Source organism: Chelonia mydas, chromosome 2 (genome assembly GCF_015237465.2).
Source record: "Chelonia mydas isolate rCheMyd1 chromosome 2, rCheMyd1.pri.v2, whole genome shotgun sequence".
NCBI classification, from domain to species: Eukaryota; Metazoa; Chordata; order Testudines; family Cheloniidae; genus Chelonia; species Chelonia mydas.
Window position 1 is genome coordinate 156,757,347 of NC_057850.1, and position 17,921 is coordinate 156,775,267.

At 41.1% G+C, this 17,921-nt stretch overlaps 1 protein-coding gene across 5 annotated transcripts in view; it reads right to left on the reverse strand.

Moving 5' to 3' along the window:
• FHOD3 (formin homology 2 domain containing 3) overlaps positions 1 to 17,921 on the reverse strand; it is a 611,741-nt gene that overhangs the window by 163,056 nt on the left and 430,764 nt on the right. For all 5 annotated transcript variants that reach the window (XM_043540433.1, XM_043540432.1, XM_037889932.2 and 2 more), the window contains exons 7-9: positions 14,243 to 14,354; positions 4,143 to 4,237; positions 483 to 626 (exon numbers count right to left, since the gene is read on the reverse strand). In XM_043540433.1, the coding sequence (XP_043396368.1) occupies positions 483 to 626; positions 4,143 to 4,237; positions 14,243 to 14,354 (351 nt within the window). The remainder of the gene's footprint in view (positions 1 to 482; positions 627 to 4,142; positions 4,238 to 14,242; positions 14,355 to 17,921) is intronic.

Consider the following 17,921-nt stretch of genomic DNA (forward strand, 5'->3'; position numbering starts at 1 on the left):
TACCCAATCACTGCAAGTCGGGTAGGAATTAATCCAGTATAAACTCATAAACAAGGACTCACTGGGCAATCAATTGTAGAGAGAGCCGTGTACGTGAAGCTGATGTAGGCTGGACATTTTTTTGTGCACTGAATGCTTTTGCATATGGAAAGAACTTTTACTGACTTAGGGAGTCTGATGTGTAACTAGCAGTTTGAGAAAGAGTTTTAATTGCAGGCAGAACTGCCTCTAAAGAGGCTAGTAAATGTGCTGTTTCACCTTGACGTATAACCTATCTCTAGTATGAAATGCATTTGTACTGCATGTAGTCATGTACCGGAGTAGGTCACATATACGAATGTGTGTAACACTTCCAGGAACCAGATGTTTTTCTTTTAAAAGAAAATAGATAACCAAGTTTCACCTAGGTTACATATCCCCCATACCCAGCTTTGAAGTTTGCACAAGCTGTAAGATGCATAAAACAGGGAATGTTATGTTACCTCATAAATGTTAAATTGCTCAACTAAGTCCAAGTCTGTTCCTTTCTTGTTCAAGTGTCTCTGTGAAATAGTTTCGATGCCTAGCTCTTCCAGACAGTCCACCACGTCATAGAAAGAGTCCTGATCTGGCAACCCCGACAGCGTCTGAGAATCAAAGGGACAACATTGACATTGATTTGTTTTGAAGAGAATTAAAAAAGTTTTACAAGAATTTGTAAGTGGCAGTGTATGTGAGTGTGGTTAAACAAGAAACAAAGAGTGGGGTTAGTGAGACACAGCTAGAAAAAACAAAACATCAAGTGGAGCAGAGTCTAACCAAAAACTCTGGGAAAATATGTAAAAAAAAAAAAGATAACAAACAAAACCATATATATATATATATATATATGGATCCTTCCCTGGTTCTACTTAACTGCAGAACTAAAAAGCAGCAAATATTAAGGTATTAAGCACAGGAACAAAAGCAGAGAGAGAGAGAGAAAAAATTTAGAAAAGGTTTATCTGAGCAAGGCAAGCTGGTTTCCTATTGATTCCTGTCTCTTCAGCCTTAAGGAGAAGGGTGAGCCACACAGCTGATTGATGCTCAGCCAGCAACAATTATCCCAAGCCATGTGCCTACTGTCTTCAAGTCCTTAGGTAATAGTAGTATTCTTAATGTACAAGTTGATCTAGACAGCAGAAATATCAGTTCCTTCCTTCCTTTTCATTCTTTAAAATCTTACTGAAGGGATACTTGCTACCTTGTCTAAAGGGTCTTATTAAGAGTTTCAGCATATATAAAGCATTTCTAATTGTGACAAACATTTACCATTAAAAGTAGAGAGACACTTTCACAGACTTGAAAATAAAGAATATTTATATAAAAATAATTTACTCCACAATAACTTTTTGAACTCCCATTTCTATTTGTTTCTGGGTTTAATACAGAGCTTTTCTTATCACAGTCTAGACTTTTTTTGGCGGGTGAATTCACAATATTACCATTAGTCACACACTGCTACTGTGCAGTGAAGTCACAGTACAGTTTGTACTGCAATATGCCCTCCCAGCCTAGTACTGAAAATGACTGCCATGTGATGAATCCATTATTATGGCTCAACAGCAGAATGAAGTCGGAGAGAAGATGAACTATTGGAGAGAGTTTCAGAGTAGCAGCCGTGTTAGTTTGTATTCGCAAAAAGAAAAGGAGTACTTGTGGCACCTTAGAGGCTAACCAATTTATCTGAGCATCAGCTTTCGTGAGCTACAGCTCACTTCATTCAGTCTTTCCATTTTATGCATCCGATGAAGTGAGCTGTAGCTCACGAAAGCTTATGCTCAAATAAATTGGTTAGTCTCTAAGGTGCCACAAGTCCTCCTTTTCTTATTGGAGAGAGATTTGTTTAAACAGAAATGGGCCTGATTCTCTGTTGCTCTTTTGACTTCTGGCAGTCATTTACACCATTGCAAAGTGGGTGTAATGTACTGCTATTTTGATTTGGTAGCATTTTACACTCAGTTTATGTTGTTGTTAATGACTATACAAGGTGCAGGGCAAGTGAGAATCAGGCCCAAATAAGCTTAAGAACTCATGTTGAGTAGCACCTTATTACAAGTAGTATGCAAGCCAGTTTAGAGCATGGTGTCACCCAATGTGCATAAGTGTGGCAAAACTGGTCTCTTAGGCTAGGTCTACACGACCCTCCTAAAAAAAGTTACAAGGAGGAATGATGGGCTCAGACCTAAAGAAATCCACTGTGGGATGAAAATAAGTCAATACGGGATGAAGTAATAAAACAAATGCTAGTGGCTGACAATTCCCAGACAAGATTAAGAGGTATAACCCCCAGAAAGAGGGAACCCAGTATGAAATACAACATGGCATGAAATGGGCATGGAAAAAGACTCCTGGGGACATGTTTTCCTGCTTTAGTGGGAGTTACATACATATGTGAATCGAGAAATGCCTTTCAGAAGGTTTCTTATCCTAATGAAGTCATGGGAGTTTTGCCACTGATTTCAACAGGACCACGAGTTGGTTTTAAATGAAACATCATGACAACAGTGATGTTACTGGGGGATCTGGCACTACCAGGCTGTTTCCAAGGGCAATTCCAAGCATTAAAAGAGAAGCTACTTTACCAAAAAGCATTTACTGTAGCCATGAACAAGAGCCTGAGAAAGTACTATGCAGTAGGAATAAATTCATACTGTGATTTATGACCAGAATTGACAAACTGAAGGTACTTGAACGAATATAATGAATTTAACAGGTCATAATGTTAGTAACACTCTGACCTGTTAAACAAAACCATAAAGCACAATGATATTTTGGTTCCTAAATACATTCTGGCTTTCTGTCTTCTTTAAAAGGTCAGTTTTAAAAATCTGACTCATTTGATGATTACTTTACAGGTTAAGAACTTTTTTCTAACTAGCTTCTCATTTTTATGGCCTTTTGGTTTTATTTTGTGTGTGTACATGCATATTTTAGATAACATTTGATTTTACAATGGAACAGCTACTTGTAATAAAAACCTTTGAGAACGATAAACAAGAAAAAAAATCATGGCACCTTTTCCTTTTCAAACAGAAACCCTTTCATTAGCACTCAGACCTGTTAAATTCATTACACTCGATGCATAGAGGAAAAAAAATCAAATGTTCTGGAACCATCAAATTGCGCACAAAGCTAGCCTTTGTAACCAGGGGATCTTATTACCATTATGCTTGTCCGCCCCATCCCTATGGTTTGTTACACTCATTTGTTGAGTCTTTTTTCTAATTAAATTTTGAGCTCTTTGGAGACAGGAACTGTCTCTCCCTATGTGATGGCACAACATCTAGCAAAATGGAGTCCTGATCCTGGTTGGCGCCGTTACACAAATGATAAATAACAAGAGTAACCATCAATTTTATTCATACTGATAGGTTGGCATAATGATGTGCACTAACCTTCAGAAAGCTGCCCCGGAGTTTACTGATCCATAAACTGCCACTCCCATCTAGTGCTCACACTACTGTCCTTATCTGTCTCCTGTGCCCCCCAAAATCCCTGTCCTCCACCACCCCACCCACCACAGACTCTCAAACACCTAAACGCCTCTTTCTATCTGCCTAAACCTCACACAATCCCAAAGCACCACAGCATTCACTTCAAGTGAATATGCTCTCATACCTCTCCCTCTACCCAACTGCTCAGACTTCCCACCACACCAGCCAATTAATTTGAAAAGAACTTCTCTTTCAGCTACTATAAAGCCTCATTTTCCTCACTAACCTGGAGATCTGGTAGTATTCTAAGGGATGGAAAAGAGAAGATGGAAAGAGAAGACCTGAATTTTACAGCTGTTGCATGTTGAGATTAAACAGCATTTGAATATTTATTTTACTTATACAAAGATATATTTAGTGCCCCCCATCATGGCATCTGCTGTTGTTAATGTTATATTTATAAAAACAGAGTAGAATGGTGGCCAAAGGCACAGTACTAAAACAACAAATAGTGTTCTCTAGATAAGGTTAATCCAGTTTGGCTTTGAGTGGCTTGCACTGTAAGCTCTTGGGACAAGACTGGTCTTGCTATATATCTGCCAAATGCCCACAACGCCTTTGAGCATTATGTAACTGAAAATAAATGAGTACTAATATTGCTAATGATATTAATGTGTTAAAACAAACCTTGTTAACTAAGGTCATTGCATAAACCAGCAGTTCAGTGTCAACCCCGTCCTTTTCCTCCAGGATCTCCATAATGTTGGACCATGGCTTGGCTCCTAAGAGTAAAACAGAAACAGTAGCTCATCATGTAATCTAGAAAAATGAACAGGTTCAGACAATATGTACCACAGATTCATAATAGCAAATGGTTAGATAAATTGCTAAACAATTAGTTTGTACAGTTCTTTGATGCATCAATATTTACACCTATATAGCCAACGATAATGCTTAGTCCTGCCATGAGTGCAGACGACTGGACTAGATGACCTCTCAAGGTCCCTTCCAGTCCTATGATTCTATGATATTACAGTTGTATAGTGTATTATTGGGACAGGTACCTATATCACGACAAGTGCTGATGACTGAAATAAAGACGACTGCATTGAATCCCAGTTTATGCTTCCCAGACAAAAAGCATCAGTGCAAGAGTGATATATCTTTTGTCCTACTTTTTACCTGAATTATTTTAATAACCCCTCCCTATATCTTCCCCGCCACACACACTTCAAAGGTGATTCTCTCAGTTTTACTCAGTAAGGGAAATACTATATATTTGTTTTGGCTCATATACTTACAAAATCTGTGAAAAGCAAGGTGACTTAATAGACTATTGCTCCAAATAAAGTAATTCTATAGGTCTTTAGGAAAATGGCTGGTAGACTCAAGCTAAAGTCTTATGTCTGAGATGCTCTGCAAAACCATCACATTTATTTGGCTAAACCTGAGGTGGATATATGTACTCAAGAAAGAGCCAAAACTGATCTATCAAGGAAACTGAACCGGATAATGAAGGATCCAAGTTCAGACAGTAGTGTTTGAAGTAAATGTGAGGATCAGGAGGGAAATCAGAAAGCTATCAACTATTTACCTGCAGAGACTAATTCAACTACATGATCAGCAAAGCTGGAAGGCATTCTCTGAACTGCAGAGAAATGATTCAGACCAATCTTCACAGAAATCCACCTCCATAACTCTACCCGCAGGATATGGAGTGACAATACACTCATATAATGAAACTCGAGAGATTATTCATCAGAACCTGTCATTAGGTATCAGTGACCCCAAAGATAGGATGCTGTAGCCTAACAAATAATCCTTTTGTGGTTGTCATATACACCACATGAGTTATCATCATAACACTGCGAGCAATCTCTCATTCACACTGCTTTCAAATTTATATCCTGCCACACACACGCAAATCTCCCATTGACTTAATTGAGAACGCCATTCACAAAGCGATGGCAGTTTATAGTGTGCAAAGTTCCTTACACATGAACATTCAGACAGCAGAACGTTCCCATTTTCAGTTCCTTTACTTTTATTGATACCAATAGTCTCCAATCCTCACTGCAAACAAAACAAAACAGAAAGCTTTTGGCAGCTTCCATATCAAAGGCAAAGGTACAAAAGGGCTGGAGATACATTCATAGAATATCAGGGTTGGAAGGGACCTTAGGAGGTCATCTAGTCCAACCTACTGCTCAAAGCAGGACCAATCCCCAGTTTTTGCCCAAGATCCCTAAATGGCCCCCTGAAGGATTAAACTCATAACCCTGGGTTTAGCAGGCCAATGCTCAAACCACTGAGCTATCCCTACTGCTCAGTATTTTTTCTAATGCATTAATTAAAACACTATTCTGTAATGAGCTTTTCCAGTTCCACTTGCCTTCTCTTCATTTGCCTCTCTACATAAACAGACATTTTTGTGCAAGGAACACACATTCAAAAGACATGTGGAACAAATTCACTCTGCTCAAATAAGATATATGATTGGGAGGAATGATATCCTCACTACAAAAATGTCTTCCTGTGGTTTCTAATGAAAAAAGAAAAAAGTAAGAAAACAAGAAAGAGAGAGAGAGAAACAAAAAGGGGAAATTATATTATTCTGACCGACAACAGTGCTATTTGTAAGGAAGTGAACTGTCAATAACATGACAAATTAATTACTTAATCCTAGATTTATGATTCAGTGAAAGATCTTCTCGGGGGGAGAATGCCTTTTATTCTGTAGCTAGACAGTCCTTATTTTGATTAGAACAATTCCATTTTGTTTTTTTAAATGCAATATCTTGGTATTCTACCATTCCACATTCTCCTGCCTGTTTCCATGTAAAGATGACATCCACAGGTACCCATGAAAGCACAAACTTAGCTAGCCTACACCCATTGCTTCGCTGCTTTCCGGGTGTCTAATTTTAATCTGTCAGTCAGACACTGTTATCAGCAAGCCACTTCAGCAGTACTTGCTTTTCAGAAGGTAATTGGCTGTTGTTGTTTACAAAAGGCTATTTCCTGACACATAACATGGAAATTCTGGATCAAATGCTCAGCTAGCGTAAATCAATGTAGCTCTAGTGACTTCAATGGAGCTACTCCAATTTACGCTAGATGAGGATGTGACATTTGCATCTAGGCTGCCCATTTTCTCATTCTCCAACCTGGAGACTCTCCTAAATAATCAACCTTCCATACAAACAGACTTTACTAAAATAAGACAAAAAGAACAGGAGGACTTGTGGCACTTTAGAGACTAACAAATTTATTAGAGCATAAGCTTTCGTGAGCTACAGCTCACTTCATCGATGAAAGCTGTTAGTCTCTAAGGTGCCACAAGTCCTCCTTTTCTTTTTGCAGATACAGACTAACACGGCTGCTACTCTGAAACCTAAAATAAGACAGGAGATCTACATTACACACTTCACCTCTCTACAAAGGAAAAAGGACTGTAAGCTATCTAAAATCCTACCTGCCACATGGGGCCACAACAATGGTACCCCTAAGTCACCCAGCAATATCATCAATCTATCCAGCTACACACTCAGCCTGGCAGAAGAGTCTGTCCTATCTCAGGGACTCTCTTTTTGTCCCACCACCCCCACAAACATAATACAGTTTTGCGGTGATCTGGAAGCCTACTTTCGCCATCTCCGACTCAAAGAATACTTTCAAGACAACACTGAACAGCACACTGATACACAGATATCCTCCCACCAACAGCACAAGAAGAAGAACTCCACATGGACTTCTCCTGAGGGTTGAAAAGACAGTCTGGACCTATACATAGAATGCTTCCGCCGATCTGCACAGGCAGAAATTGTGGAAAAACAACATCGCTTGCCTCATAACCTAAGTCGTGCAGAATGCAATGCCATCCAGAGTCTCAGAAACAACCCTGACTTTATAATCAAAGAGGCTGATAAAGGAGGTGCTGTTTTCATCATGAACAGGTCTGACTACCAAAAGGAGGCTGCCAGACAACTCTCCAATACCAAATTCTACAGGCCACTTTCCTCAGATCCCACTGAGGAATACACTAAGAAACTGCACCGTCTACTCAGGACACTCTCTACACTAACACAGGAACAAATCAGCATACCATTAGAGCCCCGATTGAGGCTATTCTATCTACTACCCAAGATCCATAAACCCGGAAATCCTGGATGCCCTACCATCTCGGGCATTGGCACTCTCACTGAAGGACTGTCCGGATATGTGGACTCTCTACTCAGACCCTACTCCACCAGTACTCCCAGGTAGCTCCGTGACACCACTGATTTCCTGAGAAAACTACAGTGCATTGGTGATCTTCCAGAAAACACCATCCTAGCCACCATATACGTAGAGGCTCTCTACACAAACATCCCACACACAGATGGAATACAAGCTGTCAGGAACAGTATCCCTGATAGGTTTCAGAGTAGCAGCCGTGTTAGTCTGTATTCGCAAAAAGAAAAGGAGTACTACTGGCACCTTAGAGACTAACCAATTTATTTGAGCATAAGCTTTCGTGAGCTACAGCTCACTTCATTGGATGCATACTGGACAGTCTCTATGCATCCGATGAAGTGAGCTGTAGCTCACGAAAGCTTATGCTCAAATAAATTGGTTAGTCTCTAAGGTGCCACTAGTACTCCTTTTCTTTCTGAGTATCCCTGATGATGCCACAGCACAACTGGTTGCTGAGCTCTGTGACTTTATTCTCATGCACAATTATTTTAAATTTGGTGACAATATATACCTCCAGACCAGTGGCACTGCTATGGGCACCCGCATGGCCCCACAATATGCCAACATTTTTATGGCTGACCTGGAACAATGCTTCCTCAGCTCTCGCCACTCACGCCCCTTCTCTACCTACGCTGCATTGATGACATCTTTATTATCTGGACCCATGGGAAGGAAACCCTGAAGAATTCCACCACGATTTCAACAGCTTCCACCCCACCATCAACCTCAGCCTGGACCAATCTACATGGGAGGTCCACTTCCTAGACATCACAGTGGAAATAAGCGACAGTCACGTTAACACCACCCTATACCGAAAACCCAATGACCGCTACGCCTACCTTCATGCCTCCAGCTTCCATCCCAGACACACCACACGATCCATTGTCTACAGCCAAGCACTGACGTACAACCGCATTTGCTCCAACCCTTCAGACAGAGACCAACACTTACAAGATCTTCACCAAGCATTCTCAAAACTACGATACCCGCACAAGGAAATAAGGAAACAGATCAACAGAGCCAGACGTCTACCCAGAAGCCTCCTGCTGTGAGACAAGCCCAAGAAAGAAACCAACAGAACTCCACTGGCCATCACACACAGTCCTCAGTTAAAACCTCTCCAATGCATCATCAGTGATCTACAACCCATCCTGGACAAAGATCCCTCACTTTCACAGGCCTTGGGAGGCAGGCCAGTCTCCGCACACAGACAGCCTGCCAACCTGAAGCATATTCTCACCAGCAACGACACACTGCACCATAGTAACTCTAATTCAGGAACCAATCCATGCAACAAACCTCGATGCCAACTCTGCCCACATATCTACACCAGCAACACCATCATGGGACCTAACCAGATCAGCCACACCAACACCGGTTCATTCACCTGCACGTCCACCAATATAATCTACGCCATCATGTGCCAGCAGTGCCCCTCTGCTATGTACATCGGCCAAACTGGACAGTCCCTACGTAAAAGGATAAAAGGACACAAATCAGAGATTAGGAATGTCAATATACAAAAACCTGTAGGAGAACACTTCAACCTCCCTGGACACACAACAGCAGATTTAAAGGTAGCCATCCTGCAGCAAAAAACTTCAGGACCAGACTTCAAAGAGAAAGTGCTGAGCTTCATTCATTTGCAAATTTGACACCATCAGCTCAGGATTAAACAAAGACTGTGAATGGCTAGCCAACTACAAAAGCGGTTTCTCCTCCCTTGGTGTTTACACCTCAACTGCTAGAAGAGGGCCTCATCTTCCCTGACTGAACTAACCTCGTTATCCCTAGCCTGATTCTTGCTTGCATATTTATACCTGCCTCTGGATTTATACATGCATGGATTGCATTTATACATGCGATCTGACGAAGTGGGTATTCACCCACGAAAGCTTATGCTCCAATACATCTGTTAGTCTATAAGGTGCCACATGACTCTTTGCCGCTTTTACAGATCCAGACTAACACGGCTACCCCTCTGATGCATTTTCTCATTGTGATCCTGAGGTGCACAATCAAAGAGAAAGCATGAGGTTACCTGTGAGGCTATCTTCTCTCATCTTAGAGACTAACAAATTTATTTGGGCATAAGCTTTTGGGATATAACCACGAAAGCTTATGCCCAAATAAATTTGTTAGTCTCTAAGGTGCCACAATGACTCCTCATTGTTTTTATGGATACAGACTAACACGGCTACTCCTCTGAATTCTCTCATCTTGTTACTGAAGTGTGTATATGTCCTCTAAATTCGCAAGAGGCTGCAGCAAGACAATGACTCTTATCTAGGAGCCTTGAAAAACATGAAGCTGTATGCTTGCTTCTTCATTTTCCTTTATTCTTCCTACCTTCCCTTGAAGAGGAATATTCATATTGTGGAAAGCTTTCAAACATCTCAGACTACACATGAGTTCAAACCAAAACCACAGATCTGAACACTCCCAAATGTGAGGGAAATTTGTATCTAGATCCAAAAGCCCTGGCTTGCCACCAACTGTAATGGTCAGACCTCTTCAAACTTTGAAGACGTTCAAATTTTGAGTGAGAGCTAAACTTTTCAGGTCAGGCCTCTCTTTACTGAAAAACTAAATCCATTTAATGTTCAGCTGTTTGGTTTTTTTTTCTTTTTATACTGTTATCTACCTACATTTGTTAATTCTCCATGCTGTGTGGTAAACAAATGTAGTCTCCATACAACCTGGCTCCTCCTCCTGCACAATCATGCAACGAAGGTAAAATGCTGAATTTGTGGCAACATTTTTTGTGACAGCAGACTGTGACATAAGGGGACGCAGTGTGGCCTACTGGACAGAACACTGGGCTGGGACTCATGTGACCTGGTTCTATTCCTAGCGCTGCCACTGGTCTACAGGGTGACCTGGGGCACGTCACTTCACCTCTCTGTTTCCCAAATTCTCCATCTGTAAAAAGGAGATGATGAAACTGACTCTGAAAAGTGCTTTGAGATCTGCTGATGAAGCGAGTTATTCAAGAGGTAGGCACTATTAAAAGCACAAGCTTATGACTTCCATGCAATACCAGTAGTAAAACTGATGAGAGAGAAAAATCAGGCTTCCTGCAGTGAACTGGAAGAAATTTCTTTCTCTGTATGTGTACCAGTGCCTTCCTACTGAATGGAACCAGAACCGCTCTCATGTATGTCAGAGGCTTCCTATTGCTGACAGCTACTGGAGATTCTCCTTTAGCTGAAGCGTGGTGTTTTTGGGGAAGGATCATTTGAGCTTCCTTCACATTGCTGCCACTAAGTTCAGAGTGGCCATGGATGGTGTAAAGCACAGTGACAACCATTACGTCCTAGATGATCCAGGACACTTTAAATACAGTATATCCAAATAGTATATCTAGTTACTTCCTGAGTCTCTGACTATTTTTTGGCCTCTCCTTAAAACTGTGTGCATATGAATTTTGTTCAAATCTAATAAAAAAAGGAAGCTGAGTTTGGTGGGGTCAGCCAAGTCCTAATATACAGTCTCCACATCACAGGGCAGACATGCAAGTAAACACAAATAGTTTTCTGTTCATGAAAAGCCCAGGAGAAGACGAATACCATAGGTGAGGAGTAAGGTGCAATTGGTACTGCTGTGTGAGAATTCATCCACTGAGAGAGGTTTATCTGTATATCTCTAGTAGTTATAAGCACTAACAGGTGACAACCTTTACATTTACGCTTGTTTTTTAAGCGTATTATGTGCATGTACATTCTTTCATCTGATTTTAGGAATATCAGTATTAAGCTCCTGAATATCTAATTCTGTTTTGATAAGGGAAGAAAACATGAACTATTCTGATATTACAGGCTGCTTACAAGCCATATAACAGCAGCCAAAGTTGCAGAAACAATACACACAAACAGGATGTTATCGGGCTCAGTTCAGACACGGCGCTTTCATCTCTGAATTAAAAAAAGATGCTTGTGATAAAGTAGCAGCTGGAAGCACTGTAGAATTCCTACAGCACTTTCCAGCCCCCCCTCCCCCCCCAGTACACAACCCTTCAATTGAAAGGAGAGAGTTCCCTTGTAGCTAAGAACAGACAGCAGACAAAAATTAAATAAGGGAGGGTGAGCAAGAGGGTGCTCCATATGTTCTAGGGACTGTACAGTTGCTTACCTATGATCTGCTTTTATCCATTATTAAGCCGGCAGCTTCTATAGAGCTTTGTATTTCAGTTTGCATATGGATGTACTCTAGCAGAGAAATCACAGATGGGATCACTTGGAAACAGGGTTGAATTATTAAGGTTGGGGATTTTTTTGGGGGGGTTAATCATGTGTGGTACACATGTTAAAGAATTATGTCATATCTCATCGCCTTGCATGTGAATGAAAAACAGGGCTTTTTTCAAAGCAGCATTGAACTTAATTAGTTAGCTCTAAGATTTATGATAAAATTTCCAAAACAAGGCATGTAACATATTCTTCCTCTTTTCTTCCATCTAATAAACAAATCTTTTAAAGCAGGTCTGCCACCGTTACAAGGCAGCAATTACCAACTGTAATTAAAAAGGCAGCATCACCACAACTAAAAAAGAAATGCTGTTCCTCTGATTACCTTAAAAAAACCCCAAACCCTAAACAGACAGGACAATAACACACACCTCCTCTTGTAGTTTCTTGTTTTACTCTTGAGGAATTTCTAATATAATTGAAAGGGACTTTTTTTTAAGCATAGTGGATATATAAGGATAACAAGTTATTTGTAAAAAGAAAAGGAGGACTTGTGGCACGTTAGAGACTAACAAATTTATTTGAGCATAAGCTTTCGTGAGCTACAGCTCAACCATGATGCAATATGCCTCCCAACTGGTATGAGAATTCCAATAATCTCCCACTTTGCTTTCAACAATCATCTAACCATAAGTATACTTTTTCAAAATTTTATGTTGATTTTCAAATTCTTTTATTACTTTTTTGGGGGAGTGAAATGTAGGCCCAAGACCATCCATCGGATATAAAAGGGGATGGCACATGGTAGCATGTTTTTTCCCCTTCTCCCTCCCCCCGCCATTGTTTAATGGTGTTTGCTAGCACGGGAACAGCTGGTGATTTGAACATATTGAGAAGATAAGTGAGTTCAGAGGGCTGAGGAAATACTACAATTGGCTGTAAAAATAAATCATAGAACTCACTATTACATGAGCACTATAAGTACATTTCTGCTGTATAGCATTCTAAGGTTTATGGGTTTTAATTCAAAACAGAAAACCAACCTGAACAGTCCACATTTTTAAAGTATCCCCTTGCCTTCCACCCGGCCACAGAGGATTTATGGCTCTTTTTTAATCTTTTCAACACACCAATTCTGATAGTCAAAAGTGAAAACTGGTAACTTTCTCTTCTCTCCCTAACATCCCGCACCCTGCTTCTGTTCCCACCAATCATTTGTTTTACTTTAACCATAACGTTTTGAAGAAGTTCAGCAGCAAGGCAAACATTCCAAGGATGGGAACTTTGTTTTAATCTCCATGTGTGTGAGACCACAACAATGGGTCTGCAGCCTCACAAACCTTTCTGGAGTCAAAGGAAGAGTTCAAATCAAAAGAGCATGTCCTTGGAGTTCTGCAATACTTTTGTGGGAAGAACCACCCAAAAAACCCCACCACAACATTTTTGTTCTTTTCTTAATTGTGTGCACATTTTTTAATACAAGTCTTTTTTCCTGGATGTAAAGGATGACAGGTCTCAGCATAGTATCTGCTGGAGGATTTTATTGCAATGCAACAAACAGACCATTTTCTATGTACAGTTCATACTGGTACTATGTTTGTTTAGGTTTTTTGGATGACAAAAGGACAACACTGATGACATGTTTTTTCTCCATGTTAGATGGCCGCTTTTAAGCAAGAAGAGAAAGCATGATCCTGAGGTTAGAGCACTCACTTACAACTTGGGAGACCAGAGTTCAATTCCTTGCTTTGCCACAGACTTCTTGTATGACAGAGGTAAGTCACTCAGTCTCTCATCTGTAAAATGGGGATGACAGCTTTTCCCTATCTCACAGAGATGTTGTGAAAATTATTACACTAGCAAATTGTGAGGCCCCTAGATATCCCAGTAATGAGGGCCATAGAGATAGATACGGGACCTTAGATAGACTAATTATGGAGAAGTTCCATATAGTCTTAGAGTCGTAGTAGGAAAACAAAGTAACTTCTACTGGCTGGTAACACTGAAGACAGGTTTCATCAATGTCTTTAATGTACATTTTCACTATGTGACAGATTCTGACATACTTATTCCTGTGAAATGGTATCTTACCCCACCAGCAGCCCTAATGAGACCCATGGAATTATTTTGAGAAGAAGGGTACTTCTCACAGTGACTCCGTGTTGTATTAATACTTTAAACATGTTTTTTAAAAAAATCAAGCAGCAGTTCTGTAAAATGACTGTGGGACAAATAATCACTGAGGCAGATTCCTCTGGGATAAACAGACAAACACACACCACAGCTGAAATCTTGGCCTCACTGAGATCGATGGCAAAACTCTCAGTAAAGCCTAGATTTCATCCTATATTATCAGCTACTCACCTCTCTTCTCATCTACTGTGGATACTGCCTGGATTAAAAGTGGTGCATTAGATTCCGTATACTCCACAAACACCAGCTGCAGTTTCAGTGCTGTTTTTACCACCAGACGGAACTGAAAGAAAAGAAAGTAACTTGGTCATTCAGCAGCTGACAGTATTTCCAGATGTGCTGCATGCCACTGTACCAGATGTAAGCATTGCATTTTGGCTTGAGGCAGCAATGGCAACAATATGAGAGAATGAAGCTACTTGAGCCACATACATAAAAGTTCTGCACAGCGAGTTGGCCTCGCAGTTCACTGATAGGACAGCACTCTCCCCATTAACTGCAGCTCAGTCTGAACTCCAAAACTGAGGCTCCAAAGCGCATAACAAACATGACAATACATTCCTCACACCCCTAGACAGTCCCTGGTCAAAGCATGGGAGACACTGAATCTACTGATCTGAGAACCTCATCTCCTAACACAGTATTTATTGTTCATTACTTGTGAGTGTTTAACATGGTCAGATTTCAAGCTCTTCCTCCCTCTCACGCAATCGGATATGATTTTCCCCTGCTTTCTTTTTCATTTCTTATAATATTTCTATTTAAACAGATTGAAATTCATTAAACATGGGAACTGGGAGAAGTGTCTTTATACTTAGCTGTCCCAGAAAACTCTATCATAAAATGGCCTTTTTGTACTCCAGCGGAGGGGAGCATTGAGTTTGCAACCTGCTAACAAGAAAACAAAAACTCCATCAATGAGTGGGGCCTCCCATCACGTATTCTCTGAGTTCAGAAACTTTTGACTCCTATGGTGAAATTCTGATCCAGCTGAAATCACTGGCAATTCCCACTGACTTCAGTAGGGCCATAGTTTCATCCATAGATTTCTCAGTAACAGAGAGGAGGGTTTGGCTATGAGATAATTTCCAAAGCACGCAGTGGGAGCAGTTAAACGTTCTCATATAAACACCTACAGACCTGACTTCTGACAAAACCTTCTTCCCTGCAGGGTAAATTTCATCAAATAACACAGAGTCTCACATATAAAAGACACTGAAAGAAGAAGAACTTTTAAACAAACAGGATTGCGCATGGCCAGTGGAGAGGAATTGTATCAGGATGGCTATTATGGGTTAAAACTATTCTATTCTCAACCCTCCAAAGCCATGGATTTAAAGCTGGAGAAAAGGGTGATTGAACCAGCGTGGCTCATCCCTTGACAACTGAAGCTAACTAATGCTGATTACAGAATGAGCCAGACCTGGGAGGGATCCTAGTTTTCCATGATAAAAAAACCCACAAAATTCTCTGATTAAAAATACCCCATAAAAATCATGTTTTTCTGCAATTAAAATGAAACGCTGAATTTAGTTTCCCTAGCCACAATGGGGAGCCCTGCTGCCTAGGGCTGACAGCCTGAGCTGAGCCACCTAGGGCTGCCAGCCTGAGCCCCACTGCCCAGGGCTCGAGCTCTCATCCCCGGTCCGGTTAATACGGAGAGCCAGACGATGGAGGCTTGGATAAATGGGATGCTACTGCATATGTTTTTATTTTTTCACAAATGTAAAAACTAAACATTCTCTATAAAAATGCAAATTCTGTATTTTTCTGCAGCAAAGGGGATTTTGAGGATCCCTGCTTGTAAACGGCAGCAGAAGGGTGACAGTCTGCAGAGAGAATGTGAAAGGCTCCTGCAGGGAAGACCTTGAGACCAAGGGTGCTGTGACAGAGAGGAGCTGCAGTAAATAGGAGGCTCCTGCTAGAGACCCAGTCTGACAGACAGGTTTGGGCCTGACAGCCTGAACCAGAATGCTGAGCTCCAGCCAAAGAAGGCCTGAGAGACTTTTGGGAGACTCCTGGGACTTACCTCTGGGAAGAAGGGCTGCGGACTCCCTGCCTAAAGGGAAAGAGTGAATTAACTGGGGTTTGGGCCAGTATATGAGGACTCAATAACTAGGACCCCAGTAGGGGAATGTTTTAATTATCTGTGGACTGTGAATTATTAAGGGGTACTGAAGAAGGAAGAAATTGGTAGCAGGACATGACAGAGTGACCTCTGCCATAAGGGGGGGACTCAGTAAGCAGCCACCCTGCTAGCGTGATACATAATTATTCTCAGAAATACACTCCAACATACTAGAATCGAGCTAGGCTCTGTAAGAATGGGTATTTGTAACTTTTATTCGGTTTATCTGTTCTCTTTCTCTGCACGAAAGCTATCCAACAGCTTGAGGAACATCTCATTGAATAGCGAGAGCAATGTGGTCCCTTTACCAATATAATAATCTTTGCCTGCTTCATATTTAAATGTATCTGGGCAGAGACAGGACACTCTAAACAGCGGTTCGCAAACTATGGGGCAGGCCTCCCAAGGGAGGTGCAGGAATGTGTCAATGGAGGAATGAGTTCTGACTCTCCTTCCCCCCCGACCCTCATTCCCTCACCTGGAGGCAGCCCGGGCTCAGGCTCTCCTCACTCTCTCGCCCCATCCCTCACCTGGAGGTGGCAGGGCTCTGGCTGTCAGCCCCAGAGTGGCAGCAGCAGCGCAGAAGTAAGGGTGGCAATGGGGAACTAAATCTGCTGTGAAAAGTGATATTGACAAATATCAATTTTCTCATTGCCGCCCTTACTTCTGTGCTGCTGCTGGCACAGTGCTGTCTTCAGAGGTGACTGGTGATATATGTACTCAGAGGGGAGGCGCAAACAACTACAGACACAAAGAAGGGGGACCCGATCAAATAATTTTGAGAACCCTGGCTCTAAAAGAATCTATGCAATACTGTCTTATTACATTAATTCAGTAGGCAGGAAAGTAACTGAAACACAGATCACCAGTTCCTAAAACACATTTGTCTCATTCCAAGAAAAATCATTGTCCCAGTAATTATTGCTTCAAGGAAAACTATCTATCTATATATATAGTTGGTCTGTCTATCTATGGTACTTATAGTTCCCATTATCAGTATCTGAGTGCCTCACAATCTTTAATGTATTTATCCTCACAACATCCTATGAGTTAGGAAAATACTACTTTCCCTGTTTTACAGATAAGAAACTGAGACACAGAAAGATAAAGGGCAACTGACTTTTAACAAGATTCAGTGTGACACTACCCAGGGTAAAATCAGGACTGATGAACAGATGTGTACCCTCAGTTTTCCAGCCTGGGATGCCTTTCACACTGCTTTGCTGTGAGAGCTACTACTCCTGGTCTGCTCACACACAGCCTCCAGCATGCAAGTTACTCTCAGTTATATTGTCTGAGCGCTATAGCCAGCCACCCATGAATTACACTGCAGAGTAACACTAGCAAACTCCCAATCCCAGACTTTCCCCCAGAAATGTATATCTTGTATTGTCCAGCTCTCTCCTGGACAACACAAGTTCATATAAAGTCCGTCATTTTATTAATAAATGATACGCACAAATCATGTTATCCCAAGTGGAGTTTCCCAAACACTTTAATAGAAACACACTGATTTATCTAATCAGTAAAATAAATTTATTAACTACAGAAAGAGAGATTTTAAGTGACTACAAGTAACAACGCATAAAAGTCAGAATTGGTTACAAAAAACAGAAGTAAAGCGCAACTAATCCCTCACTTAACAAGCTGAAAGAATTCAAAGTAAAGTCTCTCTCACCACACATTTCAGCAGTTTTATTGGCTGAATCTCTGTCAGCCAGG